The sequence below is a fragment of the Hyperolius riggenbachi genome, chromosome 3 (assembly GCF_040937935.1).
Source record: "Hyperolius riggenbachi isolate aHypRig1 chromosome 3, aHypRig1.pri, whole genome shotgun sequence".
In the NCBI taxonomy this organism is placed as follows: domain Eukaryota; kingdom Metazoa; phylum Chordata; class Amphibia; order Anura; family Hyperoliidae; genus Hyperolius; species Hyperolius riggenbachi.
Window position 1 is genome coordinate 89,250,302 of NC_090648.1, and position 25,658 is coordinate 89,275,959.

Consider the following 25,658-nt stretch of genomic DNA (forward strand, 5'->3'; position numbering starts at 1 on the left):
TTTTTCACCTCAGATCTGCTTTAAAGGTTATTATGCTGTTGTGTATCTTTTAGAGCAGAGAGGAGTTTTGAGTTCAAGTCCACTTTAAAGGACACCTGAAGTGAGAGTGATGTGGAGGCTGCCATATTTATTTCCTTTTAAGCAATACCAGTTGCCTTATACATTTAGCCATAGACCCTGAACAAGCATATGCAGATTAGGCGTTTCTTACATTCAGACCTGACACGATAAACTGCATGCTTGTTTCAGGTGTGCGATTCAGACACTAAAACAGCCAAATGGATCAGAAGGACACCAGGCAACTGCCATTGTTTAAAAGGGAAAAAAAATATGGCAGCCTCCATATCTCTCTCACTTCAGGTGTCCTTTTAACTACAAGAATTGACTAACCTATTGACTTGGGTCAACCCTCCTCCCAGTGTCCCAATGGGTATCCTAGTCTCTTGGAAGACAGGTCTCCTGAGGAAACTTGAACTGTGTAAGAATGCAGCTATATCATGTATTGTGAGGATTGTAATTGGGTGCTTTGGTTTGTTTCAAGGGATGGATTTTTAGCTGTACACTCTAGATTATCTGCCAAAACGGTCACGAACCGCTACATCAGCCCAGTAAGACTCCTGAACAGTTACCTCAGCCTACCAACCATGCATGCTTTGTGGACATCCTTAGAGGTAGTCTATCAGCTCTGCTGAGACGCTGACACTAAAGGTGACCATACATCAGTAAATTTGGCAGTGGCCGATTGACTAATGAAAATCCGTGCTAACTAGGACATGCCAATTTGACCAATTTCGGGGGCAAAATTGGTCGCATGTATCGATCAGACATGCTGGGAAATATTAAATGAGGAAGAAGAGCGCAGAGACAGCAGTGGACACCTAAGGTACAGTATTAATGCATCGGCACCCGGGGGGTTGCAGCTAGGGGCGACGAGGCAGCATCACTAGGCCAATTCACAAGACTTCATGCTGAAACCGATTGGACCTGATTATGGTACAGCGAGACCAGCTGGTTGGAATGTATATCAACCACAGCAGCAAAGTTCTTGGCATGGGTAGGCCAAGAATTATCTAAAACGCTGAGTTGTTGAGTAATGGTAGTAAAGGTCAGTTTGCCAGACTTTGTCCCTCCATATTAATGAAATTCTAATAACGAAATGGAAAAAATAATTGTGGAATAAATCAGACTTATCTAGCATACTAACTGTGATATAGCCAATATGGCAAAAGTTTTTTTTGAAGGGGGGGACATGCTGACTTATTGGACTCCATGGATATCTGATATCCATTCAGCTTGAGGGAATAGTCTAGAGCCTGGGTGCCCAATAGGTCGATCGCAATCTACCGGTAGATCGCGACCTCCTGCTGAGTAGATTGTGGCTGCCTAGCGGTCTCCTGTCAAAATCTGAAGCCGCACAGCCGCGGCTGTCAGATTTTGCTGCCTTAGCAGCATCAGTGAGAAGAGGGGAGAGGCGTGGCTGAAGGGGAGAGGAGCAAATGAGGAGACAGGTCTCCTCCCCTCCAGGCTGTGTAACTCAGGCTATGTTTCCACTGTAGCGTGACATTTTCGCCTGCAAAAGATCGTATAAGATTTTTCTGATTGGGGAAAATTTGCATGTAAATTTGTACGCGGTTTTATGCAAATTTTCGTACACAAAAATTCGCATTAGTTAAATATGCACAATCTGCCTAGTAACAGCTTAGTCATGACTGCTGACAACTTCCTGTAACCATGGATCTAATGCGAATTTTCGGGCACGTTACGCAAAAATTCGCATTGCCTATGCAAAGCATTGTACGCGATGTCTGAAAAGATGATACAGGACCTCAGATTTTTTCACGCGTACGAACGCTAATGAAAATTCGCATTGAATGTAAACAGCCCCATTCACCACCATTAGTTGCAAAGTCGATGCAAATTTTCTGAGAGCAAAATCTGACACAACGCAAAAGTGGAAACCTAGCCTCACACAGCGTCTCCTCCCTTGCAGGCTGACTGGGTGCGCAGTGTCTTCTCCCCTCCAGGCTGCCAAGCAAGTGAGAACACTGGGCAAATAGCTTCAGGAGGATTCTGAAGCTACTTGCTATGTTTGAAGGGGGGAGGATTAAACTGCTGGGAAAGGGAGGAGGGGGGGGGGGGGGGGGGGGGAGTTCAGGACATGTAGGGGAGAAGGCTCCTGCTGCTTCTATTTGGGGGGAGGGGGGGATCCTTATGTATGCTGCGGGGGGGGGGGGGGGGCAGTCTGTATGCATGTTTGATTATTATGGCTTTGTACAAATTAACAAGCTGACATATTCCAGCGTGTTTAGCTTCTAAGGGCAACAATGGTTAATTTGCATATTTCAGCAAGGCTTGGTGTACAGAGGCGCCAGAGTAGAATAAAAATGTTTAAAACCCGTCTAAAAGAGGGGGATGTTCAGGTAGACTTACCTCCCTCGAAAATATAAAACTCAATTCAGTCACAATATATCAATACAAATATTTTTTATATAACTCCACTTAGTGTAGTGCAACGCGTTTCACAGGTGTGGTCCTGCCTCATCAGGCGAACATTAGTATAACTCAATGGGTCTAAATGCATAAGTGAGTGCCTCTGCGCTCAGAGGCACTCACTTCTGCATTTAGACCCATTGAGTTATACTCCTGTTCGCCTGATGAGGCAGGACCACACCTGTGAAACTCGTTGCACTACACTAAGTGGAGTTAAATAAAAAATATTTGTATTGATATATTGTGACTGAATTGAGTTTTATATTTTCGAGGGAGGTAAGTCCACCTGAACATCCCCCTCTTTTAGACGGTTTTTAACCGTTTTTATTCTACTCTGGCGCCTCTGTACACCAAGCCTTGCTGAAATCTTGATTCCACCCTCGGTGGAGGGGTGCTACCCCATTTCCTATCTACAGAGAGCGACATCTTAAAAACCTGAGTGGGGTCAGGTTCTAATACTCCCCACCTGCACTTGAAGTGGTTGCCTATGGGTAACCCATGTTTGTGAGTATATCTAAATATTTTGCTTTAAACCACAACCAACTTAACAATACTACACCATATTGGGCTCTCGATTTCTCTTTGTTCTTCCAAGCTTAATTTGCATATATTCAGCAGTGATGCATTGTGGGAGACATCTTGTCACAAATTCTTTCTGTTTTAAGAAGGCAAACTTTGTTTTCCTGAGTGTAGACCATACAGAGCTTCTGAGTGGACAGAAGAGCAATCGATCTGTGTGCACACTCCATCTTCATAATCCCTTTAGGTGCCTATTAATGGTACAATTCTTATGAATGATTTTATATTTTGATAAGCAGATCAAATTTAATTAAAAGAAAAAATCAGTTGCTCACATAGATGATTAAAAATGGTCATATAGTCTATATAGCTGGCCTGTCTATCCGCCCAGTGGATTTTTTGATCTGTTCTGATCCAAGTTGAAAAATCATAATGCAGATGTAAACCCCATAGAGCCATACCCCAAAGCCATATTAATCCATGAGGATCAACCAATCCGAAATAGCCTGTATGCATGTTGGATTATTGTGGCGCTGTACAATTACCAAGCGGACACATAATTTCATTGGTTCTGGAGGTGTGGCTACTTAACGGGGACAATAGATGATTTGCATATTCCAGTGATGCATCGTGGGACACCTCATATGCTCACTCCAACTTGAATAATCGCAAATGCCTTCTTTGCATAATCAGTAACTGGGGCTTCTGGACTGCAGAGCCCTGCCCCCAGGAGTCATGTGACTGCTGCTTCGGATGAGTGAAGATCGGGGAAATGGGTGTAGTCAGACAGAGGTGAAGTAACTCTGGAATTCATTAAATCAATTAAGAAGGCCAATTATGGTGATGGTGATGAACACTCACTTGACAGCTCTGTGACCTGGAAAACTCCTAAATTCTCTTCCAGAATTAAGTTCAGGGAACAGTTCCGACTCTTCCCATTTGGGCTTCTGTGGCTATATTCTGTGCCCCTCCCTCCCTTTCCCTAAACTTCAACATGACTCAAGCGCAACGCTTATGGTCATGGTTTACAGTTTCAGGATAACTGATGTGGATTATTGGCAGCAGAGCTTACATTGACCTTTCCGTTTGCACATTTTTTTCACGTGTCCCATGTTTTCTCGATCATCACTGGGGTGCCTGTGTCCTGTGACTGATGCTAGAGGCCGAGCCCCTAGCGTTGTTTGTCACAGGACACAGGCGCCCCAGCCGCACAGGAGAGAAGACACTGCACAGGACAAATTCACCAGCAGACAAGTGAGCGTAAGCTTTGCTGCCAACTCTCTGCATGGCCTGACAGGGAGCACATAGATGGGGAGACCTAAGGGGCCTAGCAGGCAGTGTGGCTCTACAGATTCTCAGTAGAGTTTATGCTAAAATCTTTGTACAGTCTATATGATCCCTCTCAGATCAGACTTTATTTGAGAGAGATCAATCTGATGGTCGAATGTGGTGGGCATCTGTTAATGTATGGCCACCTCTAGAGGACTAATCTCATCCCCAGTCTGTAAATACAAAATGAGAGAATCTGTCTCTGCTGAAAGTCTACTGTCACTAGCAGCAGTGACGGTCCCCTCTCCTGCCCTTGTCACTAGCAGCAGTGACGGTCCCCTCTCCTGCCCTTGTCACTAGCAGCAGTGACGGTCCCCTCTCCTGCCCTTGTCACTAGCAGCAGTGACGGTCCCCTCTCCTGCCCTTGTCACTAGCAGCAGTGACGGTCCCCTCTCCTGCCCTTGTCACTAGCAGCAGTGACGGACCCCTCTCCTGCCCTTGTCACTAGCAGCAGTGACGGTCCCCTCTCCTGCCCTTGTCACCTGTCTCTAGCAGCAGTGATGGTCCCCTCTCCTGCCCTTGTCACTAGCAGCAGTGACGGTCCCCTCTCCTGCCCTTGTCACCTGTCTCTAGCAGCAGTGATGGTCCCCTCTCCTGCCCTTGTCACTAGCAGCAGTGGTCCCCTCTCCTGCCCTTGTCACCTGTCTCTAGCAGAAGTTCTTGTTTTTGCTGGCACATATCCCCTTTTATATGAAAACTGGCAGTTCTTCTGTCCTTCTCGGAATTAGCAGGTGAGCACGTCAGAAGAATGTTAATCTTTTTGAGATTTGAGGTGGTTTATTAAACGAGCAGTGGCTGTAGCGTGAAACAGCACATACTAATCCCAAATCCACGGTGTACCTTCCAGAGCCTTGATACAGCTAGATGCAGATGTAAAATGCATGCAGAAAGCAATCTAGATGTGATTTAATTGAATGAATACACATGCTAAGGGGAAGGGTGGAGAGGGTCTGGTGACCTACAGCTGCAGGGAACACAATGGCAATCAGTTGGGGAAATCAAACTTCACAGATCATGTGTTCAGAGTCCTCCTACACATGAACTGGGGCTGGCTCGGCTGAGGATCTAGCATGTGATTGGCAGCCCCGATGTGTTGGTTTTAGCCAGTCTGTGCACACCTGTATACAAAGGAAGTATAAAGAGGAGTTGTCCTTAGCAAGAGATTGCTGAAATCTGATTGGTTGTCGTTTGGAAAGTGAAGAGACACTGAAACAAAGGTGTTGTCATGCACTAGCCACATGAAGAGACGGACATATAGTGATCACAAGCCAGAGTGTCGGCTAATGATATCTCAAGGAAAATGACAGCTGAAATCCGATACGTAACGTGAGTCTAAAGAGTTTCCAGTCCACGCCGGGCTACTGGAAATAACCATTTTCTGTCACACCCCCACTTTCTGTTCTGTAATGCAGACAGCTTGGTTTTTTTTTGTTTTTTGTTTTTTTTTTTTTTAGTTTTTTTTACACATTTTTCACAATGCGAAAACTCTCACGTAATGCTTCTTAACCTCCCTGCCGTTATAAAAATTTGCTGCGCACGGCAGGGTGGGTGTTTTTTTGCATTTTTTTTTTCTTTAGCATGTAGCTAGCTTAGCGCTAGCTACATGCTTCCCCCCCCCCCCCCTCCCTGCAGCGTCTCCCCCCCCCCCAATGCGCCGATCGCTGCCGGCGCATATACCCATCCGGAAATCCCGGGATTTCCATGAGGGCTTCCCCCGCCGCCATGGCGTCGCCGACGTCATTGCCGGCGTGACGTCAGAGGGAGTCCCGAACCACCCCTCTACGCTGCCTGGCACTGATTGGCCAGGCAGCGCATGGGTCTCGGGGGGGGGCACCCTCTGATGCAGCGGAGCGGCGGCAAACGTAAGTTACACGCAGCTAGCAAAGTGCTAGCTGCGTGTAACAAAAAAAAATTATGCAAATCGGCCCAGCAGGGCCTGAGGAATCCTCCGCGGCAGGTTACCCCGAGCTGAGCTCGGGATAACCGGCAAGGAGGTTAATACACTATGGAAGTGACACAATGCAGTTAGGTAGCCGCACTCGCATCACTTCTTAGTGGAAACAGGCCCTTAGCCATAGACCCCTGAACAAGCATGCAGCAGATCAGATGTTTCTGACATTGTCACATCTGACAAGATTAGCTGCATGCTGGTTTCAGGCATGATTCAGACAATTCTGCAGCCAAATAGACCAGCAGGGCAGCCAGGCAACTGGTATTGTTTAAAAGGAAATCAATATAGCAATATTCTTCTCACTACAGTTGTTCCTTAAAGAAAATCTGTAACAAAAAAACCTCCCCTAGGGGGTACTCACATTGGGTGGGGGAATCCTAGGGATCCTATTGAGGCTTCCCCCGTCCTCCTCTGTCCCACGGTGGCGGCGAAAATCCTCCCGACGCAGTATCGACTCCTTCCCACGGAGATAGGCGGAAATAGCCGATCTCCGTCGGGCCTTTCTACTGCGCAGGCGCAAGTCTCCTGCACCTGCGGAGTAGAGCAGACCCGACTGAGATAGGCTATTTTCGCCTATCTCCGTCAACAGTGCCCCCGCTGGAGCCTGGAAAGGTAAATATTGAACAGTCTGTCGGGCCGCTGTTCGGAGGGCTGCAGCGAGACCCCCGTGGGACTGACGAGGATGGGGGAAGCCTCATTAGGATCCGGAGGCTTCCCCCTCGCGAGGTGAGTACCACGAGGGGATGTTTTCCTTGTTAGATTGTCTCTTTAAGATCCTGATTACTGTACAGTATTTATAAAGGAGCAATTTGATTAATTGTGGTAGTCGCGTGCGCTTTGCTAGCCTGTTGTAATTAACTGCTGCTTTCTAGATAAGGCGGTAGCCACTTTTTAGCGATAATTGTCTGCAAAACTGGAGACCGGTTGATCCTTATAAAGGTGGCCATTAACGGTACAATTTTCTTTTCCTTCAGATTCCATCTTTTAATGCAATTTTTCAGTGAATTGTATAGAAAACCGCACCGCGTGGCGCAAATCGTTGTGAATCAAGTCTTTGAAAAATTGGAAAAGGAAAAAAATCAATTCGAAAGTTGAATTTTATGATCGAATCGCAATGTAAAACAGTCTTAAATTGTTCTGTTAGTGGTCTACCTTTTTAGTTTTGATCGTTCATATCGCTTCGAAAGATCAAATCTGAAGGGAAAATTGTACTGTTAATGGACACCCTAATGCCTGGTACACACCATGCAATCTCCCGTTAGACAGGTCAAATCGATTATTTCCGACAGGTCTAACCTACGTTCTGATCGAGTGATTATTGTATAGATGTGATTGGAAATCAGATTGGACCTGACAAAAATAATTGATTTGACAGTCAATCTGATGTAAAAATTGCATTGTGTGTGTGGACCAGGCTTAAGATAAATAAAAATAATTTCTGATGACCATTGCTCTTATAAACTTGCCTATCTACATAAAAAATAATAAAAATTGGGGGGAGATCTGTAAACTGCATTTTTCTGGCAATCGGCATATTGCCAGCTTTATAAACGGGACCCTTAGGGTCCTTTTTACACTTAATCAGTTGCTCTCAGTTAAAACGGAAAGAAAACGGATTTTCAAAGTCCCATGTTTTCCTATGGCACCTTTCACACTTAATGCGTTTTAACTGAAATCTTCTTCCCAATGTACTGCTATGGAAAAAAACGTGTACTAACGCACACTAAGGCCCCATACTGCACGCGTTTCCAGACGCGTTTTGGAAACGCGTGCAGGTGGCCGACACGCACGACATCAGACATTGCATAGAGTGCAATGTCTGATGTTCACACTGCATGCGTTCCGGACCTGTGCGGTCCGGGAACGCATGCTGCATGCATTTTTTGCCAAAACGCATGGCTGTCCCATTCACTTTTCAGTGATGGGATCAGCCACGCAACGCATACAAACGCGGATGGCGTGCGTTCGTACGCGTTGCGTTGTGCGTGCCCGTTCGTGTTTGTAATGTGAACGGGGCCTAACGCATACCAACTGATTAAGTGTAAAAGGGGCCTTAGTGTTAGATGCAGGTAATGTCACCACCAGTCGGAAAGATGTTACCATAGTGATGTCTTCTTGCTGAGAGCTGAGCCACACCTCTTTCGTCTTGTAAAGCTGTGTAACCAATCTGCTTTGCTGAGCCTGGTCATGTGGCAGATAGAGGCAGGTCTAGTGCATATTCAAACCGTGCGTTACAGAATGGATTCTGCAGATGGCCTGTACTGAGCTGGTTATAGCCTTATTATTGTACAGGGAAAGGTATGTCCCGGCACTTCATGGTCACTGCTGTAATGCTCGCTGAATCATTCGAGTAATTTGATTTTTCTATACAAGTTACATGAGTAGCCCTATCTCTCTCCATCTGTCTAGAAAAGCATGGGCAAACTTGGCCCTCCAGCTGTTAAGGAACTACAAGTCCCACAATGCATTGCAGGAGTCTGACAGCCACAGGCAAATGCATCGTGGGACTTGTAGTTCCGTAACAGCTGGAGGGCCGAGTTTGCCCATGCCTGGTCTAGACCGACTGAACAAAGGTCTCTTCTGTATAGTAAACCTTTGATGGAGGATGTAAAAGGTGTGAGATTTGTGGAATGTTTTGTATATTTGGCTGTTGTGAGGATTGCCAGTAAATGGTTTTCTGTTCCTCCCGCCCTCCTGAATATAATGGTGTTTGTTGTGACTACACATCGGATCCAGGATCCATGCTTTTAACATTAGAAGCATATTCTATGAAGCTTAGCTGTGCAGTTGCATGATTACAGGGCCCTGGAGATCAGACAGTAAATGTATATTTGCAGTATTTCCGGAGACTTTTTCCTGTTCCCAGCAGAGGGAATCCATTCTATAGGCCGGACAATTACCCTTTTGCGCAGTACTGCTCAAACGGAGGTCAGGCCTAAAGTTTTGATGGCGTATAGTTAAAATGTGCCTGAATTTAGATTATGATTTAGTATTTATATAGTGCCAACATCTTCCACAGCGATGTACAGAGTATATTGTCTTGTCACATAAAGGACCACGCCAGCAAAAAAAGTAAGCAATTAAAATCTGACAGACCCGACAGGTTTTGGACTAGTCCATCTCCCCATGGGGGATTCTCAGGTTGTGTTATTTCAAAAGCATTTTCTGCACATCAGTTTCTAAGTGCCAAAATAGTGTGCCAGTGATAAGGGAGACTGACTGGTATCTTATTGTTTTGGCAGTTAAACTGGCTGCTCTTCAGGAAATGCTTTTGAAAACAAAGAAAACACGAAGAATCCCCCATGTGGAGATGGGACTAGTCTAAAACCTGTCAGTTCTGTCCACTTTTAACTGCTTACTTTTTTGCTGGAGTGGTACTTTAACTGTCTCTCAGAGGGGCACACAATGTTATCTTTATGGTGGCCATACATGGTACAATTTTTTTCATACAATCTTACCACTTCTGTGTAATATAAGGGAACTGCCTAAATTATCCTTTCAGTATATTCACTTAATTTACCCTTATACTACATAGAAATGGTAAGCTTGTATGAAAAAATTGTACCATGTATGGCCACCATTATAGTCATTTTGCCCCACTGACCGTATCTTTAAAGGAATCGTCAGGCAAAAAAAAAAAGTTTCACTTACCTGGGGCTTCTACCAGCCCCATGCAACCATCCTGTGCCCTCGTAGTCACTCACTGCTGCTCCAGTCCCCTGCCGCCAGCTAGTTTCCGGGCCGCATTTCGTACATTTTTACGCATTCCCGCTGGTGCAGGAACATTAACGCATACATTTTTACGCGTTAGTGGTGCAATGCGTAAATGCGAAAATAGCTGGCATAGTGGGACTGGAGCAGCAGTGAGTGACTACGAGGGCACAGGATGGCTGCATTGGGCCGGTAGAAGCCCCAGGTAAGTGATACATTTTTTTTTTTTTTAATTTTAATTTTTTTTTTTTTTTTTTGTGTGTGCCTGACTATTCCTTTAACCACTTTACCCCCGCCCGTACGAATTTCTCCGTCCCTTTTTCCATCCTTTCACCCCCAGGGACGGAGAAATCCGTACTTTCTGCGCCACCGGCCGCTCGCCCGGAGATCAATGAACGGGAAAATCCATTCCCGTTCGTAGATCTAAGCCCCGCAATGATCCGCTGCTTCTCCGCTAAGCAGCGCGATCATTGTGGGGAAAAAAAAATTAACTCATTACTCCCACACTCCCCTTTTTTTTTTTTTTTTTTTTTTTTTTTTAGTTAAAAAACAAATTCAAACATTTTACAATTAAAAAAAATACATAAATAGTTACCTTAGGGACTGAACTTTTTAAATATTTATGTCAGGAGGGTACAGCACTGTTACTTTATAAACTATGGGCTTGTAATTAGGGATGGACGCAAAACTGAAAAAAATGCACCGTTATTTCCAAATAAAATATTGGCGCCAAACATTGTGATAGGGACATAATTTAAACGGTTTTATAACCGGGACAAATGGGCAAATACATTTCATGGGTTTTAATTACAGTAGCATGCATTATTTAAAAACTATAATGGCCGAAAACTGAAATAATGAATTTTTTCCCACATTTTCCTATTTTCCCATTAAAACATATTTAGAATAAAATAATTCTTGGCATAATGTCCCACCTAAAGAAAGCCTAATTGGTGGCGGAAAAAACAAGATATAGTTCATTTAATTGTGATAAGTAATGATAAAGTTATAGACGAATGGAAGGAGCGCTGAAAGGTGAAAATTGCTCTGGTGCTCAAGGGGTAAAACCCCTCAGTGGTGAAGTGGTTAAAGGACAACTGTACTGAGAAGTATATAGAGGCAGACACATTTTTTTTTTCTTTTAACCACCTTGGTAGTAATGACGAGCTCAGCCTGTCCATTACCGCCGCGGTGGATTGCACAGTGCCGGGTGACTTGGGGGCAGAGTGTAGCTAGCCTAGTGCTAGCTACACTAAAAAATAACCTTTAAAAAAAAAAAACCCACCCATGGCTGCAAGAATTGTAATGCCAGGGTTGTTGAGCAATACCAGTTGCCTGGCTATCCTGCTGATCCTCTGCCTCTAATCCCTTTAGCCATAGACCCTGAACAAGCATGCAGCAGATCAGGTGATTCTGACGTTGTCAGATCTGACAGGATTAGCTGCATGCTTGTTTCTGGTGTGATTCAGACATTACTGCAGCCAAATAGATCAGCAGAACAGCCAGGCAACTGGTATTGTTTAAAGGAAGTAAATATGGTAGCCTCTATATCGCTCTCACTTCAGTTGTCCTTTAACGTGTTGGTCGACTAATCGAAAAGGGAAAAACTGTATAGTGGATCCAAAGTGCTGTATTTGGAGATGGCGAAGTCATGTCATCCAACAAACTTGTGTTTTTTTTTTTTTTTTTTTTTTTTTTTTTTTTTTTATAGGCTTTGTTGTTGGATAAAATGAATGGCAGAATTAAATCTGTTTAACTGCAGCATTGCACTGTTCGATCAGTATGATGCTATGGGCCATCGAGCGACCTAAATCTTCCGTCTGTGCTGAATGAGCTATTAAATCGATTTTAAACGGAACTCAATAGGTCTATCAATCAGGCCACCTGTTGCATCGATTTCTAGCGTATTCGAACAAATCTGCTGCATATTGACTGGAGAAATCCAGGGCTGAGGAGTTAAAACAATTTTTGGGTACTCTGAGTTGGTGGGTTTCATAAACGGAGTCAGATTTTTGTACAGACTCCTCAGCCCTGGAGAAATTGACAAGTATATGGGTATCTTTACACTATATTTATGTGAACCTAAGTGGCCTCCCAGCTACTCCACATTAGATGCTGTCTGCCTCTGTTCCTGGCATGTCCCCCTGCTGGTTGTTTGTGAGCGCTACATCACACAACACAATTGAAATAAAATGTATTTCTAACAAGGTCCTTGTGTGTACAGAAAGCGCAATGGCTGGCTGTGACTGGGGCACATACTGACTGCCTGACTTCAGTTTCCAAGTCCTCCCCTTGTGTGGACCAGCTAGAGGCCATAATGAGCACTAATTGTTATTGATGCTTCTTGTGTAAAGTGGAGCCTAGGAAGAAGGTATATGAGGATCTTGAGTACACCCCAGGGATGTATGTAGTGTTCATCCTGTACAAGGCCTTTCCTGTGAGCTTCAGTCTTCTGCCAGGCCTGCACTTGTTCTGTGTGATTACTGCAGAAGCTGAATGTGTAGGCTGGTTGCAGTTCTCAGTACCAGCTGCCAGAATGATGGTAGGCCACTTATGGTGGTGCAGTAGAATCCCTTTATAGTAAACTGCAAGGGACTGGGAAAAGTGGTTTACTATATCGGAAATACTTAATACGTACCTAAAGTATACTAAAGTACTGTATCTCAATTCAGTCAATAATTAAGAGTTGTTTTTTCTTAATGCTTCAGCAAGCGAGCACAGACAGTGTCTAAGCTAGATCAAAGTGCAGTGTTCCAACTATACAGGGATTTGCATGCAATAATCATGTAACAGCTTGCACAGGAAGCATTACAGTGCAGGTCTCACCAGTAAATGCAGGTACAGTACTGATAGTGTGCTCCTCTGTCCACATTTCTGTGCAGCCTGGGTATACTGTAGTGTTGCAGCCATGTACAAACCAGTCACAGATGATAAGCAATTCCCTCAGTAATCAGGCAGCAGCTTTCACAGGAAGTGTAGAGGCTCGTACACACGTCGGGGTTTCGCATTGGCGGATCGCTCAAGTCCAGTCTTATCAGCTGAACGACAGACCGTACACACGCCCGATTTGACGCCCAAGCGATGGGTCGTTTGCGAAAATCCGACTTGTGTATGTATTTTTAGTCTCACAGGCTGGTGCTTTTGAGGTAATCCACGCAGGCCTAGAATAGTGTGCAGATAGCTAGCAGGCTACAATTTTTCAGCCCGACCATGGCTCATGGGTCTCTGACGTATGATGGATGTGCCTTCCCACTTTCCACTATAGCTGAATACTGAACACTTAAGCTGGCCATACACTAGGCCGATTACCCGCCGATCGACAGCAGATTCGATCACTGGGATCGAATCTGCTGTCACATCGTTCACGCTAAATTTCGATCTATTTCGGGACGAAATAGATCGAAATTTAGCGTGAACGATGTGACCGCTCTGTGCGGGAAATAAGTCGATCGCCCGCGGGTAGGGAGCGCGTCGCTAGCGACGTACGATCGACGCAGGTACACATTACCTGAAGCTGTCTCCCGGCATCTTCTCCGAATCACCTCCCGGCTGGCATCTTCTCCGCATCACCTTCCGCATCACGACATCCGTGTATAACTTCCTGTGTCACTGCAGCGACAGCGGAAGTACAAATAGAGGGCGCTCTATTTGAACTTCCGCTGTCACTGGAGTGACACAGGAAGTGATACACGCATGTCATGATGCGGAGAAGATGCCAGCCTGGAGCCGGGAGGTGATGCGGAGAAGATGCCGGGAGCCAGCTGCAGGTAATGTATGCGGGGGGGGGGGGGGGGGGGGGGCGGGCAGGCGGCAGCTCAGCAGATAGTGAACCGGTTTCAGGCTGAAATCGATTCACAATCTGTTTGCAGTAAAGGCAGCCATACGATCCCTCTCTGATCAGATTCTAGCAGAGAGGGATCTATCTGTTGGTCGAATCTGATGGCAATCGACCAGTGTATGGCTACTTTTAGGGGCCAAAAAAACAGATTGATATAACAGAGCTTCTGTTGTAGTAAGGGCCCATTCCCACTATTGCGATTTCACATGCGTTTTTCGCATGCAAATTCGCATAGCAATACTAGTGAATGGGACTGTTTCCACTTGTCAGGATTCCTTTGCGTTTTTCTGTGCAGAAAAAATTCGCATGGCAGAGCCATCAGAATTTGCATACCGCATACCACTATGCGAATCGCATACAATGTATTTAATAGGAAATTCGCATGCGGTTTGGGTATGCGAATTTTCATGCGAATTCACATAGAAACAATGGAAAATCACACCAGCACTGCCATGGTTAAATTTGCATACATCGTCATCCATGCGAATTCGCATGAAAATTCGTATGGACCCGAATGCGAAATTCGCATCCGCAAGCAAATTTTTACCGCGGCGATTCGCACCGCACAAGTGGAAATGCAGCCTAAGAGTTTACTATAATGCAGCTTTGCTGGGACTTGGACTATTGTTTACCATAACCGAATGTATACTATATCAGCATTTACCCGAGTATACTGTACTGGCTTTCTGCAGAGCTCTGGCGTGTTTTTAGTGCCGACTTACTCTGCAGAGCTCTATATTGCATAACATTTGATCCTGATGTACTGTACATCTGCCCCCCCCCCCCCCCCCCCCCCCCAATATGTTGCAGAAAGCTGGGCAGTGTCAGAAGCTATACTGGGAGTTGTACATGACTTTATTTGCTCTTCTCATTGTGTGCTGACATTGACACTGCACTGTAGTAATCTGCACATACAGGGAAGGGCATTGTGTGACTGGAATTCACAGTAAGTAAATAGTCTTCTACAGGGAATGTAAAAGCACTCACTGCCTTCAGACTACTTCTGTGTGGTGATTCCTTGTTAGAGAACTGGACTCCTGATAAGTCAGTCCTACCAGTATACTATATTACAAGGAAACTACATTCTTATCTTGTTCTGTGATAATTCTCATAATGTACTTAGCCAAAGTGATTGCTGGGAGCTCTTAAAGAGGCACTGTAGTGACACATAGTAGAATGCAGTAAATCAGAGGTGCCCACACTTTTTCAGCTTGTGAGCTACTTTAAAAATTAGCAAGTCAAAATGATCTACCCATGTACAATTTTAGGAGCACAATTGTATATACAGAATGGAAAATGTAGTGTAGTCGGGATCTACCATGAAGGCCTTTGCAACCTAGCCAATGGGCACCCCTGCAGTTAATTATTCAGGATACCCACATTTACGGTAATTTTCCTGGTTTCAGCGTTAGAAACATTTTCTTTATCTATATTTTGCTGTATATTGGCATGTAGCTCCACCTTCCCAGTGATGCTCTAGCCTAGGCTGATCAGCTGTGTGGAATTTTCCTCCCAGAGCTTTCTGGGATACCAGGTATTTTCAATGGCTTTGGAATTCTCACCTGACATGACTAAAGGTTCATACACACATCAGATAAAAATCGCTTGTAAATGAACGAGAACTATCGATTTTGCTACGAACGACCGATCGTTTATATAAATGTAACGAATGATTTGAAACAACGAGTGCAAACGACCTACCTCGTTAATCGTTCGTGATCCGTCTTTTTTTGTAACGACCAGTGATCAACGAATTAAGTGTGGGACAGATTATTGAATGATATAGAACGATCGTTTAACACAAGAACTCTAGCGTGTATATAGAACAGCTGCGGACTTCTGATCTGTATCCGCATGTCGGTATACAATACATCATTTCCGATGTACATTACCTCCCTTCCCTTAAAAATATCGTTCATTTTACAACTTCCAGTCGTGTGTGTGTGTGTGTGTGTGTGTGTGTGTGTGTGTGTGTGTGTGTGTGTGTGTGTGTGTGTGTATATATAGTGTGTGTGTGTGTGTGTGTGTGTGTGTGTGTGTATATATAGTGTGTGTGTGTGTGTGTGTGTGTGTGTGTGTGTGTGTGTGTGTGTGTGCGCGTATATTCAGGCTGGTCGTTCCAAGTTCGTAACTTGATCATTATCTCTTTGATTGCTCGTTTAGAATGATCGTTCATTGAAAATTGGTCGTCTGTATGTATGTAGCTTCAGGGATCTGCCACCTGTGATAACTTTCAGAATGCAAATCAGGGTGCGGAAAGATATTATATAATTTATTTTATTTTTTTAATTTTTACAATAGGCAAACACAACCTCTTCTTCTTTATAGTTCCTCTTCAAAACACTAGTTTTCCACACACAAAAAAAGCAGTGAGGTGTCTAGTCCTACCTGTGGGTGTAACTAGAAACCAGGGGTTCATGTGATAGATTGAAGTATTGTATGATGGTGCTAAAATTGTACTTTGTGAATCCAATTGCCCAAATGGCAGTAGAGACTTGGAGAGGCATTCCGACCTACTCTACTCCTCCCACAAGAGAGGAGAAACGCCTGATATGAACCATCATTAGCTGGCATGTTGTTGTAGTAGGTCAGTTTTTGTATTGATGTGTGTACAGGAACATGAATGCTGCTTCACTAATATTTGCAGTCCTAGCTATGATCTGATAGAGCCCAGGAGAGTTTCATGGTCTTGCCACCTGATGGCACACAGTTTACCGTAAATATTCCAGTACTTTAGTAGATTGGCTCATAGTGTCATTTTAAAGCTGAACTCCTCCAGGTAAAAAATGCGTATGGTGAAATTGCTAGACTTGTAATTTACAAAGTACCCAGAATGCTCATGGTGACCGCGAACCACTAGGAAAGTATATAAGGGGCTCACAGGCACAAAAACCTGTCCCCCCCCCCCCCCCCTAAACGAAGTACGAATTTGCCACCTTTAAGTTGAATTATTGCAAATGCCTTCTGTATTAAATGACAATTGAAGTGAGAAGAATGAGGAGGCTGCCATATTTATTTCCTTTTAAACCATACTGGTTGCCTGTCTGCCCCGCTGATTTATTTGGCTGCATTAGTGTCTGATTCACACCAGAAATAAGAATGCAGCTAATCTTGTCATATCCAGTAATGTCACAAACACCTGATCTGCTGCATGCTTCTTCAGGGTCTATGGCTAAAAGTATTAGAGGCAGAGAATCGGCAGGGCAGCCAGGTAACTGGTATTGCTTAATAGGAAATTAATATGGCAGCCTCCATATACCTCTCACTTCAGTTGTCCTTTAACTGAGCAAGAAATATCTCCCATGATGCATCATCGCTAAATATGCAAATAGTCTCTGCATGACAGACTTGTATGTCTATGCAGCCAATTCTGAAGGTGAATACACATGTTAGGCTGCGTTTCCATTTGTGACGTCATGCATCTTGTGAGCTATGGAGAACTGTAGCAAATTGGAGAAAAAATAAACCAATACAAAGAAATAGTTTTGTTTTGTTTTTGTTTTTTTTATATCCATCCCTGGGGCTTCCTCCAGCCCCATGCGCACGCATCGCTCCCGCACTGCCGTCCTCCGCAGCCTGCAGATCCAGTTCCGGGTCCCGTCACTTCAGCCAGTCTGCGCAGAAGTGCGCCCTCTACATAGCTATCCGGCAGCTGGAGAGCTATGTAGAGGGTGCACTTCTTTTGCGCAGACTGGACGCGACTGGCTGAAGTTATGGGACCTGGTACCGAAGAGGGAGAAGACTGAAGACTGCGGCGTGGGAGGGATCCGTTCGCATGGGGCTGGAGGAAGCCCCAGGTATGTAGAAAACTTTTAATTCCTCTCCGCTCTGGTACACTTTAAAGGTTTAAAGTTGTGGGTTTTTTTGTTTTCTTTTCGTTTTGTTTTTCTTCTCATGTCCCCATCATGCCAATTAGGATCAAGCTTTATTTCAAAAGTCTGCAAAATAACTGAATTTGCGTGCTGGAGGAACAGACACAAATCTCAGAAGTACAAACTCTCTGGGCTTCCACTGGCATTCCACGTCTATTGCCGGTACTGACATGGCATCCTTGCTGATGTGAATATGGGGGGTTGGATGTGTTGTGTGGAGAACTGCAGCAGGCGGCATCTTTTTGTTACCCCCACGCTATTCGGATGCAGCTTATGGATTTCCATGGGCTGCGATGCAGAATACGCATGCAGGAAACTGCTGCGTTTCGGCTGCAGTGGAAACTGGTCCTTGCTATTCCAGCACATACCCATCAGAGTTTATTATTATTATTATTTAGTACTGTCCCTCGGAGGAGCTCACAATCTAATCCCTACCATAGTCCTATCTCCATTGTAGTCTAGGGCCAATTTTAGGGAAGCCAGTAAACTTTTCTGTTTGTTTTTGGGACGTGAGAGGAAACCAGAATGCCTGGAGGAAACCCATGCAGACATGGGGAGAACTTATAAACTCCTTGCAGATGCCGACCTGGCTGGGATTGTTTGTTGTATTGCATTTGGATGACCCAGATCTGTCCCTGAGAGCAGTATTGCTCTTGCGCCTGTATCTGTGGCTGGAAGGGCTCAGGTGAGAATGGCAGCAGTGTTCTCAGTGCCGGCTTCCCTGCTCTCACATTCCATTCCATGTAGCAGCAGCTCATTATGTAGCTTTGCCTGTACTGGGCTGTGTGGCTGTTCAGGGATCCGGTTTACAACTATTGGAGTTCCCGGCACAGAGATGTAAGAAGCCTGTCAGACGTGTCTATAAACAATAAGTGTGCTGATTATCCATGATGCATGACTGCAGTAGCCACATACTTCAGCTAGGTCATCCCTCACTTTTCAAACCGTTTCTCATACGTATCAAGTTGCAATCAATATAAATGTGGAAACCTTATACAGCTCAGTGTTAACCCTGCAGATCAGCACCAGTTACCGAGCCGCCAGACCTGCAGAGGCTTCCTGTTAACCTCTCGCTTACCAGAGCCTGTGAGGGGAGGGGGGATCCTGTACACCACAGATAAGATGTGCAGCTTGCTCTAGTGATAACTGGCTAAGGGCCTTTTTCCACTAGCCTGCGATTTGCGATTTGCTTCTGATCGCAAATCGCAAGGTACATTAAACTAATGGAAACTGCAGCAGCAATTTCCATTAGTGTGATCCGATTGCGATGCGATTTTGGTCAAAGCGCAATCGTCGTCCTGCCGCGTTTTGTATGCGATTGAGCTGGACTATGAGTATAGTACCTCAATTGCAACCGCATGGTGGAAATTGAAACGCGATTGCGATCGGAATCGCGATCGCATTTTATAGTGGAAAAGAGCCCTAACGGTCTGTGACTATCAGACACAGGACTACCAGTGTCTCATGTACTGTCTGAATATGGTTGCGAGTAGGCGGTAAAGGTGGCTGTTTGGCATGGACTCTCATCAGAACTTAATTTAATCTGCTTTCCTCTTCAGATTAGTGTGCCACCATGATTCCTGTGGCTGAGTTCAAGCAGTTCACCGAGCAGACTCCGGCCTTCAAGGTGCTCAAGCCCTGGTGGGATGTCCTGGCGGAGTACATCACCGTTGCCATGCTCATGATTGGTGTGTTTGGCTGCACGCTGCAGGTAGGTGGTCCCCACGTCTGTCAGAGCGGTCAGCATCCATTTCCATGTGTGGTCCTCTATGAGAGATGTTTAGCTCTGCGCAGAGGAATATGTAGGAAGAGTTGCTGTTGACAACACAGCCTCTTAACTTTTTCTGGTTGTAGAGAAAGATTTTAGATTTAACATCCCAAAAATATGTACTGTTAAAGACTCAATGTGATTTAATTTCCTTAAAAGGTACCCGAGACAAAGTTGTTGTTTTTTTATACATACCTGGGATTTCCTCCAGCCACCTGCAGGCTGATCAGTCCCTCGCTGTCCTCCTCTGCCACCTGCAGGCTGATCAGTCCATCGCTGTCCTCCTCCACCACCTGCAGGCTGATCAGTCCATCGCTGTCCTCCTCCACCACTTGCAGGCTGATCAGTCCCTCGCTGTCCTCCTCCAGCCACCTGCAGGCTGATCAGTCCCTTGCTGTCCTCCTCCGCCACCTGCAGGCTGATCAGTCCCTCGCTGTCCTCCTCCGCCACCTGCAGGCTGATCAGTCCATCTCTGTCCTCCTCCGCCACCTGCAGGCTGATCAGTCCCTCGCTGTCCTCCTCCAGCCACCTGCAGGCTGATCAGTCCATCGCTGTCCTCCTCTGCCACCTGCAGGCTGATCAGTCCATCGCTGTCCTCCTCCACCACCTGCAGGCTGATCAGTCCCTTGCTGTCCTCCTCCGCCACCTGCAGGCTGATCAGTCCCTTGCTGTCCTCCTCCACCACCTGCAGGCTGATCAGTCCCTCGCTGTCCTCCTCCAGCCACCTGCACGCTGATCAGTCCCTCGCTGTCCTCCTCCAGCCACCTGCAGGCTGATCAGTCCATCGCTGTCCTCCTCCACCACCTGCAGGCTGATCAGTCCCTCGCCGTCCTCCTCCAGCCACCTGCACGCTGATCAGTCCCTCGCTGTCCTCCTCCAGCCACCTGCAGGCTGATCAGTCCATCGCTGTCCTCCTCCACCACCTGCAGGCTGATCAGTCCCTCGCCGTCCTCCTCCAGCCACCTGCACGCTGATCAGTCCCTCGCTGTCCTCCTCCAGCCACCTGCACGCTGATCAGTCCCTCGCTGTCCTCCTCCAGCCACCTGCAGGCTGATCAGTCCCTCGCTGTCCTCCTCCAGCCACCTGCAGGCTGATCAGTCCCTCACTGTCCTCCTCAGCCACCTGCAGGCTGATCAGTCCCTCGCTGTCCTCCTCCAGCCACCTTGCGGCTGATCAGTCCCTCGCTGTCCTCCTCCACCACCTGCAGGCTGATCAGTCCCTCGCCGTCCTCCTCCAGCCACCTGCAGGCTGATCAGTCCCTCGCTGTCCTCCTCTGCCACCTGGATCATCCGCTAGGCAGCCTGGTAACTTCGCAAGTCAGTGCAGGTGAGCCGCATGTGTCCCTCTATTGCACTTCTGCGCCTGGGAGCACGAAGGGGGGCACGGCGGGGTCGCACATGCGTAATACACCCCGAAGTTACCGGACCGTCTAGCGGAGGATCCAAGTGGAGCAGGATGTTACGGAACTGATCAGCCTGCAGGGGGCTTGAGGAAGCCCCAGATATGTTTTTTTGCCCCTCTGGTTCTTTTTAAGATCAAAATAAGCAGATATCATGCTTACATTTTATTGTACACTATTTTATGCCCCTTTTACATATAGAACTGCCTATAGGACACAAGGGGCCATATGCAATTCACTTTTTCACCTGAGTTTTCTCCTAGGAGATAACTTTTCATCTTTGATTTATAACAACTTTTTAGGATTTTGCAATGGAAAAAATCCAAAAAGTAGTTGAAAAAGTACTATAAAAATTGTTTGTATGTGGTTTAAAAGGCATTTTATTGACAAGGTAGAAAATTTCACCTAGGAGAAAACTCAGGTGAAAAAGTGAATTGCCTATGGGCCAAGGAGTGAGATGCTTATGGAGGCTGCCAGATTTGTTTCCTTTTGAACAATACCTGCTGACAGTGCTGCTGATCTTCCTGGCTTCAGTAGTGTCTGGCTGGATAAGCCCCATGCTTGTTTCAGGTGTGTAATTCTGACTTCAGTGAAACATCTGATCTGCATGCTTGTTCGGGGTCTATGGCTAGAAGTATGAGGCTGTGTTCAGACTACGCCTTGTGCACAGCGGTGACTTGACAGTGTACCTGGAGCGGATATGCTGTGCCCCGTCTGTGTCCATCTATTCACACTACTCACTGGTTTCCCTCTTGTCTGTTGCTGCCGTCATTTGAGTCCACTCTTGCCATTAATCCAGTCCTCTGCCATGTATGGCATGGGAATAAGGCTGGTATATGGATTGGTGCTCTGGCGAAAGCATCTGGCTCCCATTGGCTTGCAAAAGACCAATGATAATTCTCCCTGCACCACCACTCTGTGAACCAGTGAGGATCCTCCCTTGTGCCAGGGAGGATTCCCATTGTTCTTTTGCAGTCCATTGAGAGCCTGATGCTTCTGCCGGGCTCAGATCTTTATACCAGTGCTTGGTGGTAGCAGTGAAGGACCCGAGATGACGAAGACACAGGTGAGTAGAGCATGAACGGATGGGGTAAACAGCCTATGAGAATGGTCACTGTGTGTTCCCACAGGCTTACATCACTTAGGTGGGCCTTTGCAGCGTCTGTGGTCTCAAGAAAAATCCTGCCGGTCGTGAATATGCATTCTGCTCCATTTTTAAGCGCCGAGTGTTACTGGATCCTATGCTGAACATAGGATCTGTTTACACAGCTGCTTCCACTGGCCGTCTTAGAGCCTAGACTAGAGTGATCCAGTCCTTAAAGGGGAGCTGAAGAGAGAGGTATATGGAGGCTGCCATGTTTATTTCCTTTTAAGCAATACCAGTTGCCTGGCAGCCCTGCTGACCCTCTTCCTCTAATACTATTAGCCATAGCCCCTGAACAAGCATGCAGCAGATCAGGTGTTTCAGACTTTAAAGTCAGATCTGACAAGACTAGCTGCATGCTTGTTTCTGGTGTTATTCAGATACTACTGCAGAGAAATAGACCAGCAGGGCTGCCAGGCAACTGGTATTGATTAAAAGGAAATAAATATGGCAGCCTCCGTATACCTCTTACTTCAGTTCCCCTTTAAGCCTCATACACACGCTCAGCTGAAGTTGTTTGTGATGTCTGAATAATGACACATTTTGAAGTGCCTGAGATTTGTGTGCAAAAATGTAGCCAAACGTCATGACTAGTGACAGATATCAGGCATTTTGCCAGATCCGACTGTTGGGAAAATATTGTGCAGTTGGCCACTTGTGTACAATGTTGTCTGAATTACTTTGTAACATACTAAAAAATCAACAAACACGTGGGGTAAGACCACAAGGGTCAATCATCATAAATTAAATAATCAAGTCTTGCTAATAGCACAGAGTGTGCAGAACGGTGGAAAACAAACGGCAAACACAAGAAAAGACCACCAAGAACCGCACCAAACTGATAACGCCGGTGGTAATTACCGCATCGTCGGTCGTGTGTTTTCTGTGACTTTTGTGTTTGGCGTGTGTACCCGGCTTTTAGAGGCAGAGGATCAAAAGAAGCGCCTGGCAATATGCATCGTTTAAAGACTGTCAGGCTGCAGAAGCTAATTTAAACCTCTATTCTCCTGTGTTAAACAGTTTAGACGGAAGCCAAAAAGGCAATAGTGAAGATAAAAATCTCTCTTACATTTGATGTGTGCTTATCAGCAAAGCTGTTAGACCCAAGAGGACGCAAGCCGCATACCATACTGCAAAGCATTCTGGGGCCCTCCCCTCGGCTGCTAAGGAGAAGTTACAGGATCAAGTTTCAGCAGCTTGCAACTCAGTCTAGCTCACAGCACTAATAAATCTCGGGCAGAGTACACTGCAGAAGTCCGCTATTGTTCCTAGCCACATGGCTAATTAATATTCACTGCACACTAGTGTTATTCAGTACGAGCTTTTCTGTGATCAGGAAGCAGGCAGGACATGACGACACATTTGGCTTCATAGGAGACAGACAAACATGGAACCTGCCATAGCTGTCAGGAGCATCTATCTCTGCATATACTATATACAAATTCTGTGAAGTACAAACGTGGACAGTGAAATGCATATGTAAGTACAGCCAATCTTTAGCTACTGATATATGTGTTTATTTTCTCTGAGACCTTATACCTAACAGCTCCTCTTTAAAAGGAAACACATGTCAGCCTCCATATCCTCTCACTTCAGGTGTGCTTATAAAAGAAGCCCATTATAGAAAATGGCCTCAATTCACTAAGCTTATCTCCTGTCTTTAACCTCCTTGGCGGTAACCCCGTGTGTGACACTGGGTAAGCCGCCGGAGGGTGCCGCTCAGGCCCTGCTGGGCCGATTTACATAATTTTTTTTTTCAAACACGCAGCTAGCACTTTGCTAGCTGCGTGTTTGGTCTGATCATCGCCGCCGATGCGCCGCTACCCTCCCCGATACAGGCCCCCCCCCGCATACCCCTTGCGCATCCTGGGGTGGATCGGGATTCCCTGTGACGTCACGACGTCGATGACGTCACTCCGATCATTGCCATGGAGACGGGGGAAGCCCTCGAGGAAATCCCGTTCAGAACGGGATTTCCTTATGGGCAAGCAGCGCCGGCGGCGATCGGACGCTACGTGGGGATGCTGCAGGGAGGGGAGAAGCATGTAGCTACATGCTTAAAAAAAAGGGGAAAAAAACCCTCCCGCAGCCTCGGGAGTCATACCGCCAGGGGGGTTAATAACGTTTCTAGAGTTGTCACCATGGTGATGAGGCATGTCGTATTCAGGAAACCTTTTACCTCAGGCAAACCTAAAGTTAACTCTTCTGTCTTTACGTTAACTCTCCAATCCTTAAAATAACTCCAGAGTTAGACAGGCTGTTAATTAACTCCGTGTGAAAATAACTACAGAGGAGGTAACTTAACTACAGAGGAGGTAACTTAAGGAATGAAGAGATAAGATAACTCTCTTACTGTGTGTTGCCTTATTATCTCCAGCATGATCTTAGTAAATTGAGGCCATTGTCTGTTACGTGCTGCACAGACCTACAATCTCTTCTGTACAGAGTTACAGTATGTACGTGATTACTGCAGTACTTACCTCTCACTATTAGGGATGATCAATGAAATGCAAATATTTCCAAGTTCTTGCAGAATTATGTAAATTTGTTTGCAAATCTATGCAGCTTGAAAATGGACCAGTCATTTTAAACCCGGGTTGGACTTGATTGGTCCATTTTCAAGCTGCATATATTTGCATAAAAATATACATAATCCTGTATAAACTCTGAAATACAGTATAATCTCGTTATAGTAAACTCCAAAGGACCGGGAGAAGTGGTTTACTATATCAGAACTTGTCCTAGAAATGGCCCAGCATGCCCTGGTACATTCTCTGCTGCAAAGGAGCAACTCTGTCCTCCCAGTAGAGGTACAGTACCAGCACTTGCACATTTGGTGGACTACAAGGTTAAGTATGCATAGCCAGGCTGGACAAATCACTGGTATAGTATCCACTCGCCTACAACCAGCCTGAAGGGAGCAGCAGGCCATGGGTTTCACACTGACATAATGCCCCGCCCACTGTTTACTATATCCAGAGGCAGTGTCACGACGAGGCCAAAAAAAGGTTTACTATAACAGAAGATTTATTATCAAAATTCACTATAACAGGCATTGCTCCCATAGACTTATAATGGAGATTGGCCAGGACCTGGAGAGGTAGTTCACTATACTGAAATGTTTACTATATTAGAGTTTTATAACGATTTTATATACAGTGTTTGCATCTCCATGATCATTCCTATGCGCCATGTATCTCTGGAGATATGGTGCTCATCAGCCAGCTTGCATTTGGAAACTATAGATTATCAGCACAGCTTTCTTTATGGACAGCTGGATGATGATGATGAAGAGGGTCACCCTCCTCCTGAGTAAATGAGAACAAGATACACCATTAGTTCTGAAGATAGAATATCCTATTTCTGTTTGGTTTTCATTTTTTTCTTGTGCAAAACTGCTGCCGCATCAGGCTGGGATTTCCAGCCTAAGCTATTTTCTTGTATGGTGCGAGACTCCTTAACCTCCCTAGCGTTCTGGACGAGCTCAGCTCGTCCAGCAAAAACTTGCTGAAAGTGTTTTGGACGAGCTGAGCTAGTCAATCCCGCCAGGGAGATTTCCTGTTTCTCTGCACCGCCCGCTGCAATTTTCCCTCATTAGAGGGATTCCCCAGGATGGCTGGATGCCTGGCTGTACGTT

General features: G+C 45.7%; 1 protein-coding gene across 4 annotated transcripts in view; it reads left to right on the forward strand.

Moving 5' to 3' along the window:
• The window catches only part of LOC137562818 (volume-regulated anion channel subunit LRRC8E-like), a 67,389-nt gene that overhangs the window by 31,310 nt on the left and 10,421 nt on the right, over positions 1–25,658 (forward strand). For 3 of the 4 annotated variants that reach the window (XM_068274537.1, XM_068274539.1, XM_068274538.1), the window contains one exon: positions 19,270–19,421. In XM_068274537.1, the coding sequence (XP_068130638.1) occupies positions 19,284–19,421 (138 nt within the window). In that variant the 5' untranslated portion in view covers positions 19,270–19,283. Of the gene's footprint in view, positions 1–8,419; positions 8,588–19,269; positions 19,422–25,658 lie in introns of those variants that run through there. The other variant, XM_068274536.1, reaches the window with a different exon arrangement.